This window comes from Prunus avium, chromosome 3 (assembly GCF_965620075.1).
Source record: "Prunus avium chromosome 3, drPruAviu1.hap1.1, whole genome shotgun sequence".
NCBI lineage: Eukaryota > Viridiplantae > Streptophyta > Magnoliopsida > Rosales > Rosaceae > Prunus > Prunus avium.
Window position 1 is genome coordinate 8,021,895 of NC_142286.1, and position 22,079 is coordinate 8,043,973.

The 22,079-nt window shown below is 35.4% G+C and overlaps 3 protein-coding genes across 12 annotated transcripts; 1 reads left to right on the top strand and 2 right to left on the bottom strand.

The window, feature by feature from the left end:
- Positions 1-482: 482 nt before the first annotated feature.
- Positions 483-5,396, bottom strand: LOC110767464 (protein FAR1-RELATED SEQUENCE 8-like). 3 transcript variants are annotated; one of them, XR_002528327.2, is made up of 3 exons: positions 5,250-5,396; positions 1,957-4,302; positions 483-903 (listed from the first exon to the last, which is right to left on the bottom strand). XR_002528327.2 is itself a non-coding variant. In XM_021971008.2 (2 exons), exons 1-2 carry the CDS (start codon positions 5,316-5,318, stop codon positions 2,137-2,139), a joined length of 2,235 nt encoding a protein of 744 aa, XP_021826700.2. In that variant the 5' UTR covers positions 5,319-5,396; the 3' UTR covers positions 1,440-2,136. The 3 variants fall into 3 exon arrangements, 1 of the variants encoding a protein (XP_021826700.2); XR_002528328.2 differs by having other exon boundaries at positions 483-912; XM_021971008.2 differs by lacking the exon at positions 483-903 and having other exon boundaries at positions 1,440-4,302.
- Positions 5,397-6,557: 1,161 nt separating this feature from the next.
- Positions 6,558-11,705, top strand: LOC110767444 (alpha/beta-Hydrolases superfamily protein). The gene is made up of 12 exons (XM_021970987.2): positions 6,558-6,965; positions 7,549-7,624; positions 7,705-7,790; positions 8,051-8,144; positions 8,250-8,326; positions 8,493-8,620; positions 9,014-9,085; positions 9,566-9,636; positions 9,817-9,892; positions 10,683-10,826; positions 10,922-11,026; positions 11,505-11,705. The coding sequence occupies exons 1-11, from the start codon at positions 6,660-6,662 to the stop codon at positions 10,959-10,961; spliced, it is 1,170 nt and encodes a 389-aa protein (XP_021826679.2). The 5' UTR covers positions 6,558-6,659; the 3' UTR covers positions 10,962-11,026; positions 11,505-11,705.
- A 116-nt stretch (positions 11,706-11,821) lies between these two features.
- Positions 11,822-15,931, bottom strand: MMH-1 (MUTM homolog-1). Of its 8 annotated transcripts, none has more exons than XM_088250743.1 (11): positions 15,561-15,900; positions 15,393-15,444; positions 15,185-15,242; positions 14,308-14,376; positions 14,096-14,221; positions 13,869-13,919; positions 13,261-13,404; positions 13,081-13,158; positions 12,868-12,967; positions 12,604-12,638; positions 11,822-12,497 (listed from the first exon to the last, which is right to left on the bottom strand). In XM_088250743.1, the coding sequence occupies exons 1-11, from the start codon at positions 15,787-15,789 to the stop codon at positions 12,087-12,089; spliced, it is 1,353 nt and encodes a 450-aa protein (XP_088106869.1). In that variant the 5' UTR covers positions 15,790-15,900; the 3' UTR covers positions 11,822-12,086. The 8 variants fall into 8 exon arrangements, with proteins under 8 accessions (XP_088106869.1, XP_021826673.2, XP_021826675.2 ...); XM_021970981.2 differs by lacking the exon at positions 12,868-12,967 and adding an exon at positions 12,768-12,816 and having other exon boundaries at positions 15,561-15,897; XM_021970983.2 differs by lacking the exon at positions 12,868-12,967 and adding an exon at positions 12,714-12,816 and having other exon boundaries at positions 15,561-15,890.
- Positions 15,932-22,079: the final 6,148 nt, after the last annotated feature.

Sequence of the window (22,079 nt, forward strand, 5' to 3'; positions counted from 1 at the left end):
GGCCATTTACTGGGATTGTTAGATGTTTCTGTGAGGGTTATTTTCGTTTACATCGGCCTAGTTAATACAACATTGGCAATACCTATTTCGTGAAAGCCCACTATATTGGTGCTAATGCCTGCTATATTGGCAATATCTATTATAGTAACCAACGTGCACCAGCATTGGGCAAATTAAAATTGATGATAAAACTGAAAAATATGACGTTGCAAATGATATGTATTATGTCAAGTGCCACATAAGTTGGTAACAAAGTTGGTGCCCTAGCATTATTGCGCAGCGTGTAAACTTTTTCAAAAATATAATGTCCGTGTTTCCATCTACCACGTATATGTACCTGTGACCCCGAAAGAATACAGGCTTTTGAAATTGTCCAATCCCAATCAGACTCAATGACAAGAAGTGGAGTTAAACAGCCTTCAAAGTTAACAAAAGCTAAGGGAGTAAAGCTATCTTCAAGAGAACAATACCATGCACGTCCAAGAGTCAAGGATGCTAAATCACTAAATGACTATACAATCTTTTACATTACAATGGAAAAAGCTAAGAGAGTACAATATCAGCTCAACTAGCTTGAAGAAACAAACTTCTAGAAGCCCTTGGGGTTAGCCCAAGTGGAGAGGGAGGGTATGGAAATGGGTTAGGATTCTGAAGGTCCTACTTATACTACACCTCTTAAGTCATTTCATAAAGTCGGATTAGAGTCAAACTCAATAGGGTCTTCTTTCCCCGCTGATTTTGCCAAGCCCGTTATGGTAGGCAGGGGTTTGATCCCTTCCAATGTAAACTATAAAGAAAGAAACAAATGTGTCTAACCTACAAACATTCTGCACCTGGGGGTAGTTCTTAACCTTCTATACTGTTCAATGACAACTTTCATCTTCTTGCACGTGCCAGAAACACCTGCAATTTCTACACAGCGTTAGCAATGCCAATGCGTAATTGACAAAATCAATTAATACTCAAGTGTCAATTGAACACAATGAAGAGATAATCCAAGGACATAATAACTTGTTCTTATGTTCAACAATTTGGTCATGATTCTTGTCTATGATAAAAATTAAACTAAAGAGTTCCGATACAAGACATATCACTTAGATTTTCGGTCATGATAATTACCATCATCAAGATGGAGATTAATAGTGATCCAAGCCTAATCAAGGAGAAATTGCTATTTTCTTGACTCAAGACAGCCCCATACAATCACAAATGACGAACAAATACTCGAATAGAATTGTACACTTTATAACTTTATGTAAATTTATACCCTCTGTCAGAGTCCCACACATTCAAATTTAAGTATACTTAAAAACCAACAAAAACGATTCCTGACAACGAATTTAATTACAAAACACAAAACAAATACCCCAAGCCATGCCAAAACATAAACGCAAGGCTTGATTTGCAGAAAATGCCAAAAAGCCTAAAACGCAGAGAGCAACACAAGCAAGGTTCAAAGGTACACTTACAAATAGTTAAAGAAGAAACTAACAATAAGGGCCTAACAAAAGCAGAGGCAATATAAGGCCTAATGTATAGAAAGGTAAAGAAAAACAAAAGGAAAAAAGAGACAAGCCCTGACGTAATTTTTTTTTTCCTTGTCAAATTGGGTTTTTGATAAGAGTTATAACTGAGGGCTTCCGACCCTTATCTTCTTCCTCCCAATGAGAGAGAGGAGGGAAAGGTTTGTGAGTGCGTGAGAAAAAAAAAAGAGAAGAGACTCTGCCTTCAACATTATTTCCAGAAACAAGTAATCTCCTTCATTTTCCAAGAAAAGTGTATTTAGTTTGCCTGGTCGAATGGTCCAATTATTGATCCTAAAAATTTATACACTAAATTTAGGTGGGTCCCTAGTTTAGTTATGTATAGGCTCCTAGGAGATGATGACCGCCAATTACTACTAGATTGTCAACAACTAGCTTGAATCTTATTTGAGTTTACAATCCACATAAGTACCTCTGCTGATCCTTCTCTCTGAATTCCCGGTATTCAGTTGTCTTCCTTGGTTCTACCCTTCTATTCATGCAGTAGATCGCCGGTCTTTTTCTCTCTTGTTTTTCCTGGGTATTGATTAATACCAGCATATCATCTCTCCAGCAAGAACGATGGAAGGCTTCAGATACACATTGTTATAAACTATACATTCTTATCTGCTACTAGACGGACCTTATTCAAAGACTCTTTAAATGCTTGCCAAGATACCATATAGTGATCCTGAGAAATCATCCCTTCCTGAACAACTTGCATCGCTCTTCTATACAAATGATCAAACCACTGAACTGGGTTTGTGATATCAACATTATTGCTCCCAAGATCTGGTACATACAACCGCTTAATGTCTTTTCTCCATCTCGACAAGATATACTGAAACGGTATTTCTTCCACACCATTATAGTTCAGGATGCATAAGGCGTGTCGGCATAGGTAGCCATTTAAATTAAAGCAACTACACATACAACGAACTTCTGCTCCTGCTTTGTCATACATAACTTCAAAGTTCCTATTATTATCCCTCATAATTTCCTCCCCTTCACGTTCTTTGATCATGTATGTCACAATTGGTCCATTTGTGTGAACTTGAGTTATGCTAAAGCAAGAAGACATCATCACAACCTCATCTTGAAACTTTATGAATACATCTTTTGTGTAAAACTTAGAGAGTTGCAACTCGTAATAGCATCTTGTTCTTAACATTGGAGTCAATTCTCTCGACTCAAAATCATTACGAGCTTCTTCCTGACGCTTCTTTTCTAAAACTACATCATAAACATCAAGAAACTCTTCCAACGAAGTTTGTTGATGCACATAACCATCAAAAAATGGGTTTGTGGACTCACCTTTCAGAAAATTGGGCATTACAGCAAAAACTGTGTCTTTTGAGTAAACTGGAACCCATCGCTCTCGATCATCATACAAAGTTTGAATAAACTCATGATCCCTTATTCCAAATCTCTGAATCATATGCTCCCAAGCCAATTCAAACTCATCTACTTTTATTGAGTCATATACAGTCCTACTCAAAATCATTTGAAATGCCTCATATTCTTGTATTGCTCCCATATTCTCAAGAATACTTTGCATGACATGTGAAGAAGAAAGACGATGATGAGCCCTAGGAAATACCTCTGCTAGAGCACTTTGCATGGCCTTGCACTGGTTTGTGATGATAGTTTGTGGAGGGCGACCAGACATACACGTAAGCCATGCCCTAAATAACCATATATATGTTTCTAGTGTCTCATCGGCTAGCAAACCACAACCAAGCAAGATAGTTTGTCCATGGTGATTTACTCCAACAAACGCAACAAGTGGAATCGCATAATTGTTTGACAAGCATGTAGTCTCAAATGAAACCACGTCACCAAAGTAATTGTACGCTGCCCTAGACCTGGAATCAATCCAAAACACATTCCTCAAATACCCTTCATCATTGAGATCGATCACATAGAAAAAATTAGGATCGGTTAGCTGAACCCGGCAAAAATACTTATAAATTGCTCTTGCATCTCCATTTTTGAGTTTCAATCGCTTGGAACGATCAACATGGTTGTTAGTTTCTCCCTCGTTTGAGTTTGAGCTTCCATAACCAACTGCATCTACAACAGGTGTCCGATATAACTTGATTGTGCGTACTTCAACATCAACAGTTGGCTCCATCTTTCTTTTAGCTCCTGAGTCCATCCTCTTGTGCGACTTGGAGTTCTGAGCTCTTTCAGGATCGAATAAATGGTTGTGTTCAAGCTTGACTTCATCCACTCTCCATCTGTTAGATTCTACTAATCTCAACCTTATCATTGCTAGACAGCCTGTTCTTGTTTCTTTCTTGCGGCTGTTTGCTTCTTTAATTGTTTTAAAACCCTCACAATTGCAACAGAGCACTGCACCACGCTTCTCCTTGCTGTTACGCTTTGTCCATGAGGATTTCACCCTGATAGCAAATCCAAGTTCCTTAGCATAACAATTATAATAATTGTAAGCATCATCATATGAATCAAACTCCAAACCCACGACTGGTGGGGGATAGGCCTTTTCTTGAGATCCACCATTTTGATAATCAATTATTGTTCTATCATCCCTGCTACTTTCATGGTCATTGCCTTCAATTTCAAACAGATGCTCATTTATATCACCTCCGTCGTTTTCATGGTCATTACTTTGAATGTCAAATAATTGATCACTTGCATCATCTCTTTCACTTTCAGGCTCATTGCCTTCAATCTCAAATAATTGCTCGCAGTCATTTTCAAGGTCATTGTTTTCATTCTCCAGCAGTTGGTCGTTGTTTTGAGAACCTTCTTGTATCTGCAATAGTAAACAAGTCATTAATTCTTAAGATATTCCAAAGACAGGCAGAATTTATGAAAGATAAGAAGATAAAAAATGGAGCAATAGCATGCCAACCAAGTCATTGCTTGGTTTTCTTTTTAGATGTATTGCTCCTGATGGACTTCTTGTCCATCTTGTTTTCTAATTTCTTTCTAATAGAACTGTTCTCTTATCAAGTAAATAGCTTGCAAACCAAGCATGTGTATGACGGCCATTTTGTTGTTGCAAAGTGACAGAAAAGTCTCATCTTGTTCAGTTTATGATTCTTATCTTTCTTCTAATACGTGTAGCTCAGTTGCCCCTCTCTCTACATGTACGTACAGAACATATGCAAAACTCTGATGCTTTTATGATGTATCGAAAACTCCCTTAAATATTGTTTTCTGGCTGTTCCTTTGCTATGAAAAAAGTAGGCTCTTTGTTATTGCGGAGTGACAGAAAAATCTCAATCCTATTCACTATATGATGTTTATCTATCTTCAATAAATGTAGCTCAGTTCCTCGGGACTCTCCCTGTCAATCCTCTCGACGCACAGACCAGATGCAAAATTCGGATGCTTATCTGTCGTATCTAAAGCTCCGTTGCATAATTCTCTGCTACTTTCATTTAAAGTTTCGATCTTTTTTAATTTTAGAGTTATTCAAAAAGAAACTGAATTCTTCCATTTGGTTGCCAACTGTAAATTTCTTTTTTCTGTCACAGCTTAATTCAAGCAAGCTAACTACTTCCCAGTATCTGAATTTCCAATCCTACTCAATAATTGTTAGATTTTGAATCCCAAATGGTTTTTATCCACCTTTCCATTGAAAATTCCTTTTCTTAACCCTAATTTTCTCAGGAATCAAACAGAAAGTGAACAATGTAAGATAAATTGTAAGAACAATTACAAGCAGAGTGGATGAAGAAGGTAACGCGAGCTTACAGTGATATGGAGGTTAGAGTTTGCTGAGAAGACCTGGTCGCTCGGAGAAAAAGTGTTTTCGCCGGTCATGGTTTGAGCTTTGAGCACGCCTTCTGTCAAAGTTGTGTGACCTTAGTTTTACCCTCAACTGCTGGGACCCCTTTTTTGCTTTTTTCTTTTTTGTTTTGGATTTAAGTCCTTCATTTTTCTCGTAATTGCAAATTAATAAGGAAGATTCACTATTATACCCAATATAAAAGCTCAAATTATAAAAAAAACCATATATGAAATTGACTTTGGAAACACACCCAAAGCCCATTACAACAAAACAAAATGGCTTTTAACTTCTTTTAAATTATAAAACTGCCATTAATTTCTTAAAACAAACTCAACCCTAAAACCTCATTAAAAAACCCAAAACACTCAATATGGCATCAAAATAATTTAATAATCAAAATTAAATTTAATAGAGCCAGCTATCATTTTTTAGGTTTTTTTTTGTTTATTTATAGAAATTAAATGATGTATGATTTATTTATAGTTTTAGTGCTAAGAATGGGTATGTAACTAAATATCATAATTAGTAAATGGATTATGGCCAAAAATAATCAATAGTTTCTTTTTTCCTGTTAATGAATGCAAAGCCGCGTAGGTACTCAACAATGTTTTATACATTTAAGGTTGTGTTTTATTCAGTATTTTGAATTTTTCTAATACAATGAAAATGTAAATAAAAAAATTAATACAAGTCATATTGGAAGAAAGGAATTTGAACCAACGACATGTGTATTGATACGTGATTTAATGAACGAATTTGGTGAGCCTCACTATCTCTTATTTGTATTGGTTCAATGATGTTTGCTAGAGGCTAGAGCCGTTAATTTGATTTGAAACAATTTTCATACAAAGCAATATTGAGGAAAGAAAAATCAAACGCAATGCAAGTATAAAATAAGTGCTCTCACCCACTTGGAGGTAACATTTTTTTATCTTTGTGAAACTTGGACCATCTCCAACTCAAATTGTGTTAAATTCAAATTTCCTCCTTCAAAATACAACTATTCATGCATTGCCCGACTCAAACGGTTTTTTTCTTCAGTCCTGCGAACTCAAAATGTGAGTTTATTAAATTATTTAAAAATAATTAACTTCTATATTTTTTTTTATCGTTAATTTTTCTTAGAGGTAACATATTTTGATGAAGGGCACTTAAACACATGCACAAGACATACATAAAGAATTGGCAGAAAGAAAAATCCTTTGTGTGGTTTTAGTTTGGGTCAAAAAGTTGTGCAAATTATAAACGCGTGGTTGGGAAAGAATGAACTTGAGCAGCTAAACTTTGGCAACAGACTACAGTGGTGCCTGTATCTATTCATTTTTAAACCGTTGGTTCTCAACTTCCAAGCTCCAGCAGCCACAACCAGAAAAATGGCTTGGGCTCTGCTCTCTCTGCCTCTCACCCTCCCTCCCTCTTCTTCTCCTCTGTCCTCCATACTCAATCCTTTCAAACCCAAATCCCAAATAGGCTGGCTTGCAAGTTGTAGTGGCAGTAGAAGAAGAGCAAGAGTCATAGTCAGTGCTGCAGACCAGGAAAAAACCGAGGACAAAGACGAAGACAAAGACTCGTCAGCTTTCAATCCCTTTGGCTTTGTCACTGATAACCCGTCAAGCCGCAGCGCCATTCAGATCATTGAGAGCCCTGCAGAGTCTGGCAATGTCGGCCAAATGCTTTATGTAAGCTCTAGTTTGAGTTCACTGTTTTTATGAAGAATTGCTGACGAATTCTCTTTATTGACGTATTCAATCTTATGATATTGTCTATTTGTCAACTGGGTTTCAATTAAATTTAAAATAGTGTCATTGTTAAAGCAATTCTGAGAATTGTATAGATATATCATATAAGCCATTGATACAAGTGCTTTTGCAAAGAGTTACTAGAATCTTGTGAACTCTAACAAGGGAACCACACAAGGTTGTGAATGCTGAGTGCAGTTGAGTCAATGTTTGCTTTGGAATTACTCGTAGAGTCGTAGCTTTAACGAAAGTTGAAAGATGGAATTTGGACTCTGGACTTTAGTACGCCATTGCTGCACAAGATAGAAGTTATAGCATACTATGAAGGAAAAAGTCTTTCACCAGACTCATAAAAAAATAAGTCTTTCACCAGAAAATAGTATGCAATATCATCATGGCTGTGGAATTCTTGAATTTGTGGTCATTCAGAATGTGCTCTAAATTTTTCATGTTACATGCTATTATTTGACAGTTTATATAGCCAGATATTTGTAAATATTTAATTTCTTGCTTTTGACTCTAGAGGATAGAAGACAAGGGGAAGGAATATGGAAAATACATCAGATCGGGGGAGCATGTATGGTTTGTGAGAGAAACTGGTAAAAAAATTATGTTGCCACATTATACTAGTTCCTCTTTTTGTTCTTTTTAACTTTACAAGAACGATTTTACTTTGCAGGATCAGCTGAGAGCCAACGTGGGACAGTTATCTTTCTTCATGGTGCTCCCACGCAATCTTATAGCTACAGAAACGTTATGTCTCAGGTCTAGCTGAATTTCGTTTTCGATGTTATATACTACTATTTATTTTGCTGATTTTGGCTTATTGTAAATACTTACGGCAGAAAGCTTAAGAAACTGTAGAGTAGATAATCCATGCTACAGTGTTTTGACCACACCTACATGCTCAGACATTCTCTTGAATCTCATGTTCATGTAATTTGAGTCTTTATTGTGACTTAGTCTGCCTTAGCTGTCAACTTATTGCTGCTAAACTTCAGAATCATTACCTTTATCTTGAATAGATGTCAGAACTTGGGTTCCACTGCTTTGCACCTGATTGGCTAGGGTTTGGTTTCAGTGACAAGCCACAGCCTGGATATGGATTTGATTACAAAGGTATATTCTTTTAGTAGAAGACTTCTCATGCCAGAATTTTTATTTTGGGGAGAGTCTCCTATAATGTTCTTCTTATTAAAAAAAAAATATTGGTTTCCACTACAGAAGAGGAGTTCCATGAAGAATTTGACAAATTACTAGATGTGCTGGGGGTCAAATCTCCTTTCTATCTGGTCGTTCAGGTTTGAACACTTGTAGAAGACAAGCTATTGGACTGGTGTTTGTCATGAAAGATATTCTGGTTCAAAAGATTTCAGTAAAGTCTAGTCAAGCTATTGTTAAATCTATGTTATAGGTACTCTTGTAATTAAACAATGTATCTTACATGCTTTAATTCTCCCCTTGAAGGGATTTCTTGTAGGTTCATATGGATTGACATGGGCCTTAAAAAACCGAAGCAGAATATCAAAGCTTGCAATTCTAAATAGTCCACTCACAGTTTCATCTCCTGTTCCTGGACTGTTTAAGCAACTAAGGTTTGATGTTCTTACTTGAAAAAAATAACATGATATTAAAAGCCAGATTTACCTCTTGACATGGTTTTTCTAATGAAGAACTGTTTCTGCCATGAAGGTAAAAATACTAGTTACAGTTTTTACGTTATCCTCGAATTCAAGTTAATTAGACGACATATTTATTGAAATATTTCAAGAGAAAGGCATGCTTACCCAAACGCTAGGGCCACTTCCAAATAGAAAACATGGATGATTAAAAGTTCAATTATTTATTGCATTATGACGAAGGCTCAGATTGAGGCTTTACACGTTTTCTCGTTTTGAGCTGATCAGACATTTAACAGTTAGTTTCTAATTTTCTTTGTACTATCTATTTCTAAATTTTCATTCCAATTTTCTTTTGATTCTTTTCAGAATTCCTCTTTTTGGTGAATTTACATGCCAGAATGCTGTTATGGCAGAGCGCTTTATTGAAGCAGGTAGCGCGTACGTATCTAGTTCATTTATCCAGTTCTGTGGAATCACATAAGATATATCCGTCTTGTTGGCCATGGAAAGCATATTAACAATCTTCCTTGGTGCTATTTTTTCCTTTCCTTCCCAGTAGCAAATGCTGCTATTAGTGTGTAAATAAACTGAAAGCAGCACTCAGCTACATCTAAACTGAGGATGCTTGTACTTTTTTTAGGCCCTGAGGATGCTAGTAGCTGGTATTAGGCGTTGTGTTAAATGGATAAAGATGTCAAACCTTAGGTTTCAACATATGCATATTTTCCATGGTGCTTTAACCAAATCATTGGTAATGCAAACGGCATGTAACAGACCAAACTAAATTTATCAAACAACTGAGTTTCTAACAATATTAGAAGTAAATAAAACTTAAAGAAGGAAAAAAAAAAAGCATCATTGACATATCTAATGAGATTTGGCATAGCTCTTACAAAAAAGCATGTCTTCTTTCAACAGTTACGTCTTGAAGCTGGAAAAGGCTGATGTGTACCGGTTACCATATCTTTCAAGCAGTGGACCTGGATTTGGTTTGTAATCCATTTCTTCAAAGGACCCTATTATTCAATGTTTACATTTTTAGATTACTAATAAATAATTGGGCCCTTTAGTCTCTGAAGTAATTTTGAGTTGAAGTTAATTATGAGTATGAGCAGAATTAAGGTTCTCTTAACCTTTCAAATATCTTTTTTTTTCTATCAATGTTTCAGCTATACTTGAAGCTACCAGAACAGCCAATTTCAATAATATATCAACCCAAATAGCATCTGGCTTTGCATCTGGAAGGTATACCTTTACTGTGTTATCTTTTAAATACGTTGGTTCTCGTTTGCATGCTTTTGTCATATGTTTATAGCATTGAACTCGAAAGGTTGACAGATTTAAAATGATAATTTGAGCCTATAAAAAAGTTCTCTGGAATTTAGAATAACGGCTGCCAGACGTTGTTATAACCTAAAGGAAAATTCATGTGTTATCAGTCAGTAACTAACTCAAGTTAACGTGGAGAGATAATAATATGAAGAAAGGCTCCAATGGTCAAATCATAGACAGTTTTGTGGGGTTTTATTTCTGATTTTCAGATGTTAAAGAGGAGAAACTTGTACTTCCATTGGTCTTTACCATTTTGATTAATATTTGCCTCAAAGTAAGGAACACAAAAACAGTGAACAAGGCTTACAATATACCTAAAACAATCACACCTATTGTGTATCCTCTAGCACGAAGTCTAAAGAGTTCTGTGACACAAGATGTTTCAGCTAAGAATAGATAGCTTAGCGTTTTATTTGTGCCTCTATAATATCGTTGAATTGCATAAAATCTGTCCAAAAAAAGAATTGTCTAAAAAGTCGTTTAGCTGAGAGAGAATGTGCACAATTCAAATTCATAAAGTATCTAGAGTTCTGTTTTTACATCAGATTGGCCATTTACTGCATCCATAGTGATAGGTCTCTTATCAACTTGATGATTGTCATTTCATGGTCAACATGACAACTTTGAATTTTGTATAACTGTTTCCGATAATGTATTTTACTTTTTGCTGATGACTTGCTAAAAAATGGCTTCTGGACTTCAGTTGGGATATACCAACTCTAGTTGCTTGGGGGATTGCAGACAAGTATCTGCCTCAATCTGTGGCGGAAGAGTTTCAGAAAGGAAACCCTACTGCTGTCAAGCTTAAGTTGATAGAAGGTGCTGGGCATATGCCACAGGAGGACTGGTAAATGACTTTCAGATTTCAGTTAGAATTCATGTGTCTCACACTATTTTGCCTCTTTCACTTTTCTTAATGAAGTATTGACAAATATGCAACAGGCCAGAGAGAGTTGTTACTGCTCTGAGAGTGTTCTTTTAAGTTCAATGCATGAATCCACCTTTAATCTGGAAATCGGCATCATCTTCCAAGTTAATTGTTTGAAGGTAAGAAAGAAAACCTTTCCTGTAACTCTTTTGTCAACTTAGTTGAATTAATTCTGCAAATTATTCAGATACCTACTTGAGAAGGGTCTCCTTGTGCCCTGGTAAACATGAAACAATAGTTGATGAAGTAGCATATGTTACGCTACAATCAAGTGATTATATTATTCCAGAAGCAATTAATTGCAGAATGTTGCATTTTCGAAGGAGACTGCTGTACATCAGAAGCCTACCCTTTCTCCCCGTTACAGCATATAATTATCTGCATGAGCATACTAGAGCTGCATGGTTTATATATAATTCTATTAATGTGCTCATTAGTTCTCCTATGAGTTGAAGTGATATGATTTCTCTGCTGGAATGCTTGATTGTTTTCTGTTCTTAAATTGCCAAATCAAGGGTGAAGTCGTCAATGACATAACAATGAGTACGAGGAGAATTCACTTAACAATGCTCCTTTTACTCTGTGATTTCCTTTCAGTTAAACAGCTGCATGACTTGAGGGGATTCATTAAACTGCAAAAAAGATCCTACCAGTTGCCTTGGCAGTTCATGTGTAAATATTTCTCCTTTTTTGTTGTATCATATTGTAAACATTTGGACTCAGATTTTTTTAAATATACTCTTCTTTTTTATATGTATTATAGTAAACAATGGTAAATACAAACTAAGAATTTCATAATTGTCTTCTTTCTGTTCTACCATTGTGAGTAGTCTTGTAACTTGAAAGTCCAGTCAAGATTATTCGCCTCTACTCTTCTGTAACGCATTTAAACCTCATTTGTGGATAACCACTACTTTAGGTGCAAGCAAAGAGAGTATATTTCCAACAACAATTGCGCATATAATACATAATGGAAGTCATTAGTATAACCACATAATTAGCACTGGCCAATTTCATGATAAAAAAAAGGCTTACTACTGGCTAGAGCTAGCTACAAAAACTGAATCCGCTGGGTAGAGTTAGTTACAAAAACTGAATCCCCTTGTACGCCCATCATCCCGTACTTCCAAAAAGAGCTGGACTTCGCATCATAGGTGTTGAATATATCTCGGTAGCTACCTATTTTGCTTTCTTCATCTTCTTACTATTCTGACTGGTCTGGACTGGTTTCTTTGATGTCTTCTCTACCTTGGATTGCTTATTATTGGTCACTTTTCTTGTTTTATTCTTTTGATCTTCATCATGATGATCATCACTGTCATCATCGTCATCATCCTCACTGTCATTGGCATTGTCTTCATCATCACTCTCTTTAGATTTTCTTTTCACTGATGACCTCTTACCTTGACCTCTAGGCTTCCTCCCTTTCTTCGACTGCACACTTCCATTAACTTCTTCATCACTTGCTGCTTCATTAACATCATCATTGACACCATCACCATGCCCTTTTCTCTTGTTAGCTTGTTTACTCCCTGCTCTGGCAGCTTGCTGTCCACTTAACTTCTGAAGCTCTGGTACATACGCTGTAGTCTAGAAGAACAAAACCCAAAGTAAAAAATAAATAAGGACCACTGAAAAGAAAAACTTAGAATTGCCACAAGAGCAATATAAGAGGGCCTCTTTTAGCATGACATACCCTGCTACCAACTGTGATAAAGTCAATTTTCCTCCCTGCGTTACATGAAAACATCAATTAACCAAATGTTAGGCAATAACATACAATCACACGAGGGTCAGAAACCAAACCATCAACAAAAGCCTTTCCAGGCTTCTTTTCACGGGAATGAAAAATCCAATTACTTGGAAATTGACTACTATCTGCCCCAACTTCAAGTGATTTTTCGATAACCTGTAAAATAAACTCTTGTCAAAATGACCACATATATTTCCAGTTTCTTACCATTAACTTTTCCGGGCTTTTTGCCCCACCGAAAATGAAACAACCATTCACGGGGAAACTGGATAGAGTCTGCATCAACTTGAACCGCATATTCAATAACCTACAGGTATTCATCCTCTATATTTGCAATGAAGAGTGCATATTCACCTCTCGGGGAGGAAAAAAAAAAGTACAGGTACTAGCGGACTCAATATAAGAAGTTAAATCTCACACCTCTTTGATGCTCTTGTGCAAATTTCCATAATTTTCTTTCGACAAGCTGGCAGCACTTTGCTCTGGATGAATTCTTGCCTGTAAGAAATCAAATAAACTGTAAAAGTCCACCATCAGGCATAATCTTAGACCTACAAAAGAAAACCAGTAATAATTTAAAGCAGCTTTAAGAATCAGCACCAGGAGTAAATTAGAAGTTTCTTTACGTATCATATAAAAGGAATTCAATTGAGCATATTTCCAATCCCCTGGAAAAAATAATGGAATTGCACAAAGCCATAAACCCTGGCTAATGGAGGTCAGCGAAGTGCATGTTCTTTCTTCCTGTCACAACCAGAAGTCATTTTAGACTCTGAAGGATGGTTAACCTGAAGCATACTATCTCTCTTGCAAGTTTCCATTCTCAGTAATTACTAACTATGACCAAATCATCTTAGGTTACATTTGGATATGTTGTTTTAAGACAAGACTCTTGTATCTGACTACTTATTTTGAATTGGATGCATCAAATGTTAAAAGAGCATACAAAGAATCCCTAATCCTACAGCCCTTGTAAATCTAGGTCATCAATATATCTCTCTTATCCAGACCAGCCCATATTCTAGTTAACTGAAAATTATTCAGTTTTCAGTATTGCAACTCATCCATCTCAATCTCATCATTTTTCTGGGACCATACAGTATCTCAATCTTACCCTATTATTTGGGTCCCTAGAATAGTTCAATCTCATGTCAACTAGAATGTAAATAAGACAAACGATACTGTTCAAATGTAAAGACCAAACTGACTTGATATAGTACTTCATCAGCAACCCAATTTCCAATTCCTGAAATGTAACTCTGCAAACATGTATAAAAAAAAAAGGGTATTATCTATACGGTAAACACATAACGGAGAATTTAAAACGATATCTACACATACGACTATATACTTGTAGAATAGCCTTTGATTTGTATTCCATGGTAATATTATCCATAATTTGACACGCTAAAAAAATGAACCAAGCTGTACTAACCTGATCAAGCAATAGAGTCTTAATTGCAATTTTCTTCTTGCTCAAGGATTCAAAAAGTTCATCCCCTGTCATAGGCTCCAAGAGAGCATCAGGCCCGAGCTCAGATATGGGGGGCACAGATGCTGGCTGTACCAACAAATTGAAAGCTTATTAGAGTGCCAGCTTAAAAGAAGAACATGAAAACTTTACTGGTTAAGGAGGATATTATATACATCTTTGAGCAAGCGGACTCTAGCAAATCGCCTCTTGTCAGTGAAAGAGAACTCCAGACCATCATCCAGCTGCCCAAGGAGTATGTGACAGTCACAATGGTATAAGTTAACTCACAATATGACCCATATTTTTTTCAAAAAAACAGATCAATCAAATCCATGAAAGTACTTCATAAAATTGTTTACAATCAGTACAAATAAATGAGTCAGACAATTACTACTCCACTTTGATTGCTAGTGGGATAAGAAACAAAGTTGAGAAAAGACATTGAAAAAGAAATATACATCCATGAGCTTTAATGGCTCAAACTATTGTAGAAAGGAACTAATTGCAGTTGAAGTGAAACTTGATCATGAAGCAGAATCACATAAGAAGATTCACATCAACTATTTCCTTTACCAACTGCTCTCAAGCACATAAAATCTCAAATAAAGAAAGGCCCGCACCATTTTTGCTTGCAGCATGGAAGACACATAAATATTCACATTCATTAAAAAATTATAAGGAATGAGCTAAATCCTCACCCTTATTTTTTTTTTTTTGCATCTTCAACATTCGCATGTGAGATGATTTAAAATTTCGGAAAATCCTAAAAGAATATACACCTTCAAACAGTGGCTGTTAACTTAGAGTACTCTGAAATGTCTCAGAAACCACCTTGTTTAGTAGCTATAATTACAATCGCTAATATTTAGTTGTCTCTCATTCGAATACATTTCCTGCTAAAACCACAAAAATCTAGACTCAGAGACTCAGAGAAACCCTCACAGCCTCAGTAATTTCATTTTGATAAAATCATTACCAAATAAGCATATATAAAACAACAAAACAACAAAACATCACCGTTGGTGTCTTAGAATATTAATTCTTACGTACTTCAACAAATAACTTGGAATACTTGGAAGGCCACTCATCAGTGTCCTTTACAGCAGACCTGAAAACAATTCAATCAAACATCATGTTAAAAAAAATAAAAAATCACTTCTTTACTTGAACCCTTCGTTTGGGTCAGCCCAAAACACCAAAGGGAACCCAAAAATTCGGTCTTTCTATTTTATTTCACTTCATGGGCAAACACCCTTACCTCTTATATTTCGTGACCGCGACCCCTTTAATATATATAGCACCCGCCATCCCTGAAACTCATACAACCACAAAACACCAGACATTATTACATATGAATTTTCGCAGTACATTGTCACAGTGATGATAAAATTGACAACAATGGTGATAATAAGTATCGAAACGGCACCGAATTGGAAGGAAGGGAAAGGAGGAGAGTCGAGGCGGAGCCACAAGTTCTTGCCCTTGCGGTGAGCAGAGACGATGGTCTTTCCCAAGAGCGACGCCTCGAAGTCGGCGCGAGAGACTCCGTCGATGACTTTGGGGTCATCGGCGATGAGCGCTTTCGTTATCTTCTTCCCCAGGCAGTTTTCCTCTATGGCCCTCCGGGCCGCCTCCACCTCCGGTAGCTCTGGCATTTCGTCGCTTCGGTTCGCGCGCTTTTTTGGTGGAGTATGTATGTGACAGAGTGAGGGTGGAGTGAGTATCCAATGGAGGTTTGGGGTTTTGTGGGGGGAGTCAAAGTGGAGTAAGGTGGAATCTGGCGCGGTTGATGCATGAGTGTGTGGAACATGAACCGTTGATGTGTAAGAAAATGGATCTGTGATGGAGATATGTGGATCAACGGCTGAGATTTGGTGTAGTCAATGGGCTGTTGGGGACAGTATCCATTGCTAAATGTAAGTGTTTTTATTTAAAAGTAATTCTTTTCTTCTTCTTTTTCTTGAGAGCAACATTGGTTGTGAAAGTAATTCATCACAACCAACCATTGAAGCAAAATGTGGTTAGGCATTCAAATTTGATCCAAATTATCATAAAATTATTTTGAGTGGTGTTTGTGTGGTTTCTCGTAGTCATGGGGTTAGCATAAACTCAAAGCTCACAAGTGAAGAAGGCCCAAGCCTTTGCCTATTTGAGGGAACTCTCACAGGGCTTTCACAACTTTCTCCTCTTATAAAATGTAACCTATATTATCATAATGAAAATCTCAAAATTATTCAATGTATACGTAATTCGATTATAGTAAATCACGATGCTTCGCTCGTGTTCTTAGTGTAATTATGTCGGTCTTACTTTGTTGTGCCAAATTTTGGATCATCAACAAATGGTGAGCAAGAGATTGAACTACATATAACACTATCTTTGCCTATGCACATTCTCCATTGTTCTACTCATCCCGCAATGTGTTCATTTTTTATTACCTTTTCAAATATCATAGTTTGATAAGGTTCTTGTGTCCGTGGTCTAACTTCACTGACCTCCCAAGCTTCAAGAGGCTTGTACAAGAGCTGACTGGCAATGGAATAAGATCAATTACTTCATCACACCCCCAGAAGCACAGACTAGTTGAGGAAATGGAAATCTTAGTTGTGGACATGGATCTTGAGCTGCCATCCGAATATCTTCATTTAAAAGAATATTTTTGGTGTAGAAAGTCTCAAATTCAGGATCTTCCGTTATATGAATTTCTTGAAATGAAGTCATAGGCACGTAGGTTCAGGGCCAGACCGACTACTCCAAGAGCACTCATCCAACCTACAAACAGTAAAAACCTACAAACAGGAAATCAATTATTTCTGAACGTAGAAATGGGCCTTGTATTTAATAACCTATACTGTATAATTCATACTGTACATATGATATGTACAGTATCATATAATGCATTTTCTCCTATGCCTGAAAAGGTTTGTCTTCTTTTATGCCTTTGTTTTGTGCCTTCAGTTTGGTTTATTATTTGGTAGGCACTCTTCTTGTCTAGTGTTGTGCAATGTTCCTTGATATTTTTTTAGCACCTTTGATTCCTATTTTGTGGGCCTTATTTTTCATTAACAAAATATTCATTCAATTTAAATAAATAAAAAAGATTTTTTTGAGAGCACTAGTCTTTGAACTTATGCCCATTTATATTATGGTCCTCAAAAATCTTATATGGAGCAAGAAAGGGTTTTTTTTTTTGTTTTTTTTAAATACAAGCGATAGTCTAAACTAAAAAGAAGAGGGGGAGTTTCTCACACACACTACCTAAGTGCTATGAGGGTTTGAACTTAAGACCACTGGTCTGCAAATCATGGTCCTTTTCCGTTGGGATAGAGGTGGTTGTTGGCAAGAGCATAAAAGAGTTTTTTTGTTCTTGGATGTACTTGCATAAGCTTCTCTCTCTTCCTCTCTTATAGGAACTAATATAAAAACCTCTTCATTTCCCAAAATTTAAGGAAAAAAATTCATATACAAAGACATTTTGGCAGATAGAACTTGATATATAAAATAGAATAAAATCGATCAAAATAGTCTGAAAAGTTAATAATAAATTTAGTAAGCTGCCCTTAGGTACTTGATTTATCAAGTAAGTTAGAGAATTATTTTGGCATTCCTTCCTGGATGTATATCGTTTTGGATTTAAATATTTCTCCGAATAACTATGTATGCATTTGACCCTATTAATATACAAATACACTTGTGCAGGCTTTGCTTAGAATGAAACACAGATCGAAAAAATGAAAATAAAAATGAACAAAGAAGAAAAAACGAAGGAAGCTCCAATTTTGCCTCAGAAATAATTTACATTGACCATGCAAGGAGAAAGTAGTTGACAAATGTTTTGACTTATTGGTCCATTGGTCCACCCGTCCACCTCTAAAAGTCTCACAATAATCCAACCCCACCTCTATTTTTGCCCTCTCCCAAGTTGGCAAGATGTGTTTCTATCAAATGCAACATCAAAGACAGAAACTTCTGGTTTAAATGGTTAAGAGTGTTTATATTTGCGTCCCGATTTCCCATTTCTCAATATCACTTATATCAAAATAAAATATGCAACTTCAAAAAGAAGAATCAAATTTCTACTCTTCTTTAACACATTGTTTTTTTTTTTTTTCATTTAACCATCCAAATTTTGCAGTGCCCATTACTTCAGGATCCCAATTGGGGGGCCCGTATCATTATTGTTACTTTTTGTTCAAGGGATTTTATAAGTAATGGTTCCTGAATTTATATCAGAGTTTCATTTTGCTATTTAAATTGGTTTCGTAATTATTTATATCAGAGTTTCATTTTGCTATTTAATTTTTTCATAATATTTTTTTTATTGGGTTTTAGAGGATAATTGTATCCAAATTAGTACTTTTACTCCTCAAATTAACGAAATGACTAAATTAAAGAAATGCAAATTTTGAAATATCAAAATAAAACTCGGGTATAAGTTTATAGACAATTTATTTTAAAAACTCTTTTGTTGAATATGTACTCAATAAGTTGGCCCAAGGCGGAAGGAAACATATGTTATAAGTTCCCCCACACGCATGTGGTTGTTGATGATCCTATAAAATACACGACATTGACATGACAGGAGAGCTGCAGTGTGCCTTTTTCTGCAAAGTTTGGTGAGGCTTGCACAACAGCCTGGAATTGCAGGAGGACAATAACTTCAATATATTGTTTTTCCTTTGTGCACCTATAGAGCACCTTTTTTTGGATGAGCTCACTTAATGGGGGACAAAGTGATCAGGCCACTGGCAAGAATTGAAGATTTTTGTACCTCGTTGTTTTTAAGGAAAATGGTTAAATGTTGTGATTTCTAAAATGATACTGCTTGTCACTTTTTCGAGAAGGATATATTCTTTTTTCTTGTAAATCACGTTTGACCTAGTTTGACATAAGCGAATTCCTCTAAGGCATGAAATTAATATTGGGCTAAGGCGGAGCCAATTAAGGCCTAGGAGTGTCATATGACTCTTCTGACCCAATGGTAACGCTTACAGTTTAGGCTTTTGTTTGCTCATTATTTTCAACTTGATCCTAAGAAAAGAAGGCATGAAGCATATGGAAGTGGGTGGTAGAGCAACTGGTTTGACCTTCTACCACGTAAGTGTTTTTATTCATGTTTAGCTTAATTAGCAACTTCTTCCAATATTGTCTAAAAACCCATTAAATATTTTTGGAACAACAACCATCAAAGTTTTCTTATATAAATTGAACTTATTCTAAAATATTTATGTAGAAAAACAATGGATACTTAAGATTTTAGGTTATTAATTTATTATCTCATAGTTTTATTAAGTTGTTGACCCCCCCAAAGCATAATTTCTGGCTCCGCCAGTGTCATCAACGGGACTCAAATCTAAGCATTGATAGCGAAGAAAACGATCCTTATCAACTCAACCAACCCTCGTTATGCTTTAATAGTCCTTTAGAATAGGTAAGGATAAGTGCACAGAGGTTCACTATGGTGTGAAAAGGGTTAAACTGCACAAAAAAAGTATAAAAATAACAATTCTACATAGTTGTCAAACTATAATTGGCATGAAAGTCAAAGTTCCTACTTCATGAAAAATAGGCAAGTATTTTCTTTTCTGAAATAGGGTATGCCCAGGTTACGTAATATTAATATTCTATTTGAAGCCAAGTTGGGAGAGAAGGCGTACGGCTGCAGTTGTCTGGTTTAATTCCTAGATGGTGACTTAATTTCTATTCCAAAAAAGAACTAAATTAATTCATCTATATCATACGTAAGGCGACATAAAAATAAAATAAATAAATCATAAGTAAGAGAAATTTCACGTTGTAGGTTGGCCTTTCCAATGTTTCCATGTACAAATTAAAACAAGAAATGCAAAATTAATGAGAGAAAAAAGAATGGCAGCCGAAAAAAATTAACTAGTTTTCGGTCTAGTGGTAAATGTCTTCATTTGGTTGTTAGCCCGTTTTAAAAATATCTTATAAATATCATATCGTTTGTAAAAAAAAATTGAGTAGGTTGATCTATTGGTTTTCATAACCCTCTATGGAGGCTCAATATATAATGTACCGAGAAATTTTACTTTTGATGCATTCCAAAGGCTATAAATTATTGCAACCATCTTGTACTTTTGATTTTTGCCTTAAACCTTTTTGTAGTTGGTGGCAAGGGCGGAACCAGGAATTTTTTAACGGGTGGGCTAGCTAAAGTTATTAGCTTAAAATCTAATGCTCTTTTTATTTTATTTTTATACTTACAATTTCTATATTTTTCTAGAAATAAAAGTATACATTAAATCATATAAACCACGCACATAGGGTGACACCACAATAGAAAAGTGGATCAAACTCTCCCTCTCTCCCCCAAGTGCACTCGGGTTCAATTCGCTAGTTCATAACTCCTTTGACTAAAGTTATTAGCCATCAAATCCAATTTTTATACATATTATTTGACATCTCCATTGGAGGTGCTCTTAACTGAGCAAACAAATTAAATATAAGATGATTGTAGGCCTATAGGTTGAGTGGACAAGGGGTTATTAGGCTACATTTGGGTGGACTACTAATCTTTTATAGAGTGAAATCACATTAAAATACATATAATATTTTTAAATATTTTTTAAAGGCTACCTGGGCTAGAGCCCATGGTAGCCTTGTTGCTAGTTCCGCCCATGGTTGGTGGTTAAAATTATGTCTTTGTCGTCAATCCATTAAGATATAATTGACAAGGCTGCAATTAATTAACAGTAATCTTTATCATAAGAGCATCTACAATGGTGAAGGTGAAAGTCATTTCAATTTTATTTCAATAAATTAAACTTTTCACTTGCAATGGTAAAGTTCAGTTCATTTCCGATATCAATATTTTATTTCAGGGATCAATAGTTCTTTTCAGAGGTCTATAAAATAAACTCTGAAATGAAATTCATTTCAATAAGTTGGCCCACCATAATAACTCTACAGCCTCTCTTTTATTGACACATGGACAACATCACTTTTTACTTTTTAATTTTTTCATTACATTTAATTAGTGTAAACTAGCCGTTACTTTTATTTTTATTTTTAAAGCAACTAATTTATTTCACTGTTTAAAAAAACAAACATCTATTCAATATATATATACTAGCCATTACTGATCTGTTTTACTTTTCAAAAAAAGGATAGCTAATTATATATACTAGCCATTGCTAATTTATTTCACCTTTCAAAAACACAAATGACTAGTTCCCTTTTCAAACGGCTAGTTATTTACCTATAAATACATACGTAGAAAACAAATCTCCCACAACTTCCTACACCAACAAAAATATTGTTTATGTTGAAAATTTATTTTTCAATAGAAAATTTTGTTATTTTATATATATATATATTCAAAATTGGTCTCTTTGAAACCATTTAAATTGTATAATTCTTATCGTAATTAACTTTATCCATTGTCATAAAACCGACATTCTTTAAACAAATGTTGCTTAAAATGAAATGGAAATCTTCATTTTGGTAATTGCTTTTGGGATGAGTTGTGGTACTCTTTTTTTTTTTTACCGAATAATTTCCTTTGGGGGATTTTCATGGAAAGATTTTAATGAGGCCACTCTATGGCTCCTCCCCTTATTGATTTAAATTGGTTGTATTTGTTTGCAAGTTGCTAATGAAATTATTCCATTTGATATATAAATAAAAACAATACATATTATTTTAAAAGAAAAACAAAGAATTTATTCATTTTCTCTGTATGTGAGGACATTTTCTTTTTAAATTAAGAAATTATGTAATGATAATTAAACATATCCTTCTCTTATTATAAGAAAAAGCCACCAATTTCCATATAGCTCAAAAACAAAACAAAAAACAAATAGAAAGGCCGATCTATATATTTTCTTCATATTCCTTTGAAATATTTCAAAGGGTTGTTTTTATAGCATTTTTCAACTATAGACATCTTAAATGCACTTAGTCACAAGACCATCAGAAACAA

Bases quoted from the DNA above. Each gene is read 5' to 3' on its own strand.
- LOC110767464 (XM_021971008.2), bottom strand. From the start codon at position 5,318: ATGACCGGCGAAAACACTTTTTCTCCGAGCGACCAGGTCTTCTCAGCA. The intron at 4,303-5,249 runs GTAAGCTCGCGT...TTACTATTGCAG, and splicing joins ACTCTAACCTCCATATCACT to ATACAAGAAGGTTCTCAAAA.
- LOC110767444 (XM_021970987.2), top strand. From the start codon at position 6,660: ATGGCTTGGGCTCTGCTCTCTCTGCCTCTCACCCTCCCTCCCTCTTCT. The intron at 8,327-8,492 runs GTTTGAACACTT...CTCCCCTTGAAG, and splicing joins CTTTCTATCTGGTCGTTCAG to GGATTTCTTGTAGGTTCATA. The intron at 9,637-9,816 runs GTTTGTAATCCA...TCAATGTTTCAG, and splicing joins AAGCAGTGGACCTGGATTTG to CTATACTTGAAGCTACCAGA.
- MMH-1 (XM_021970983.2), bottom strand. From the start codon at position 15,789: ATGCCAGAGCTACCGGAGGTGGAGGCGGCCCGGAGGGCCATAGAGGAA. The intron at 15,445-15,560 runs GTGCCGTTTCGA...TATGAGTTTCAG, and splicing joins TTTCCCTTCCTTCCAATTCG to GGATGGCGGGTGCTATATAT. The intron at 12,817-13,080 runs GTGTGAGATTTA...TTTATTTTACAG, and splicing joins TGCACAAGAGCATCAAAGAG to GTTATCGAAAAATCACTTGA.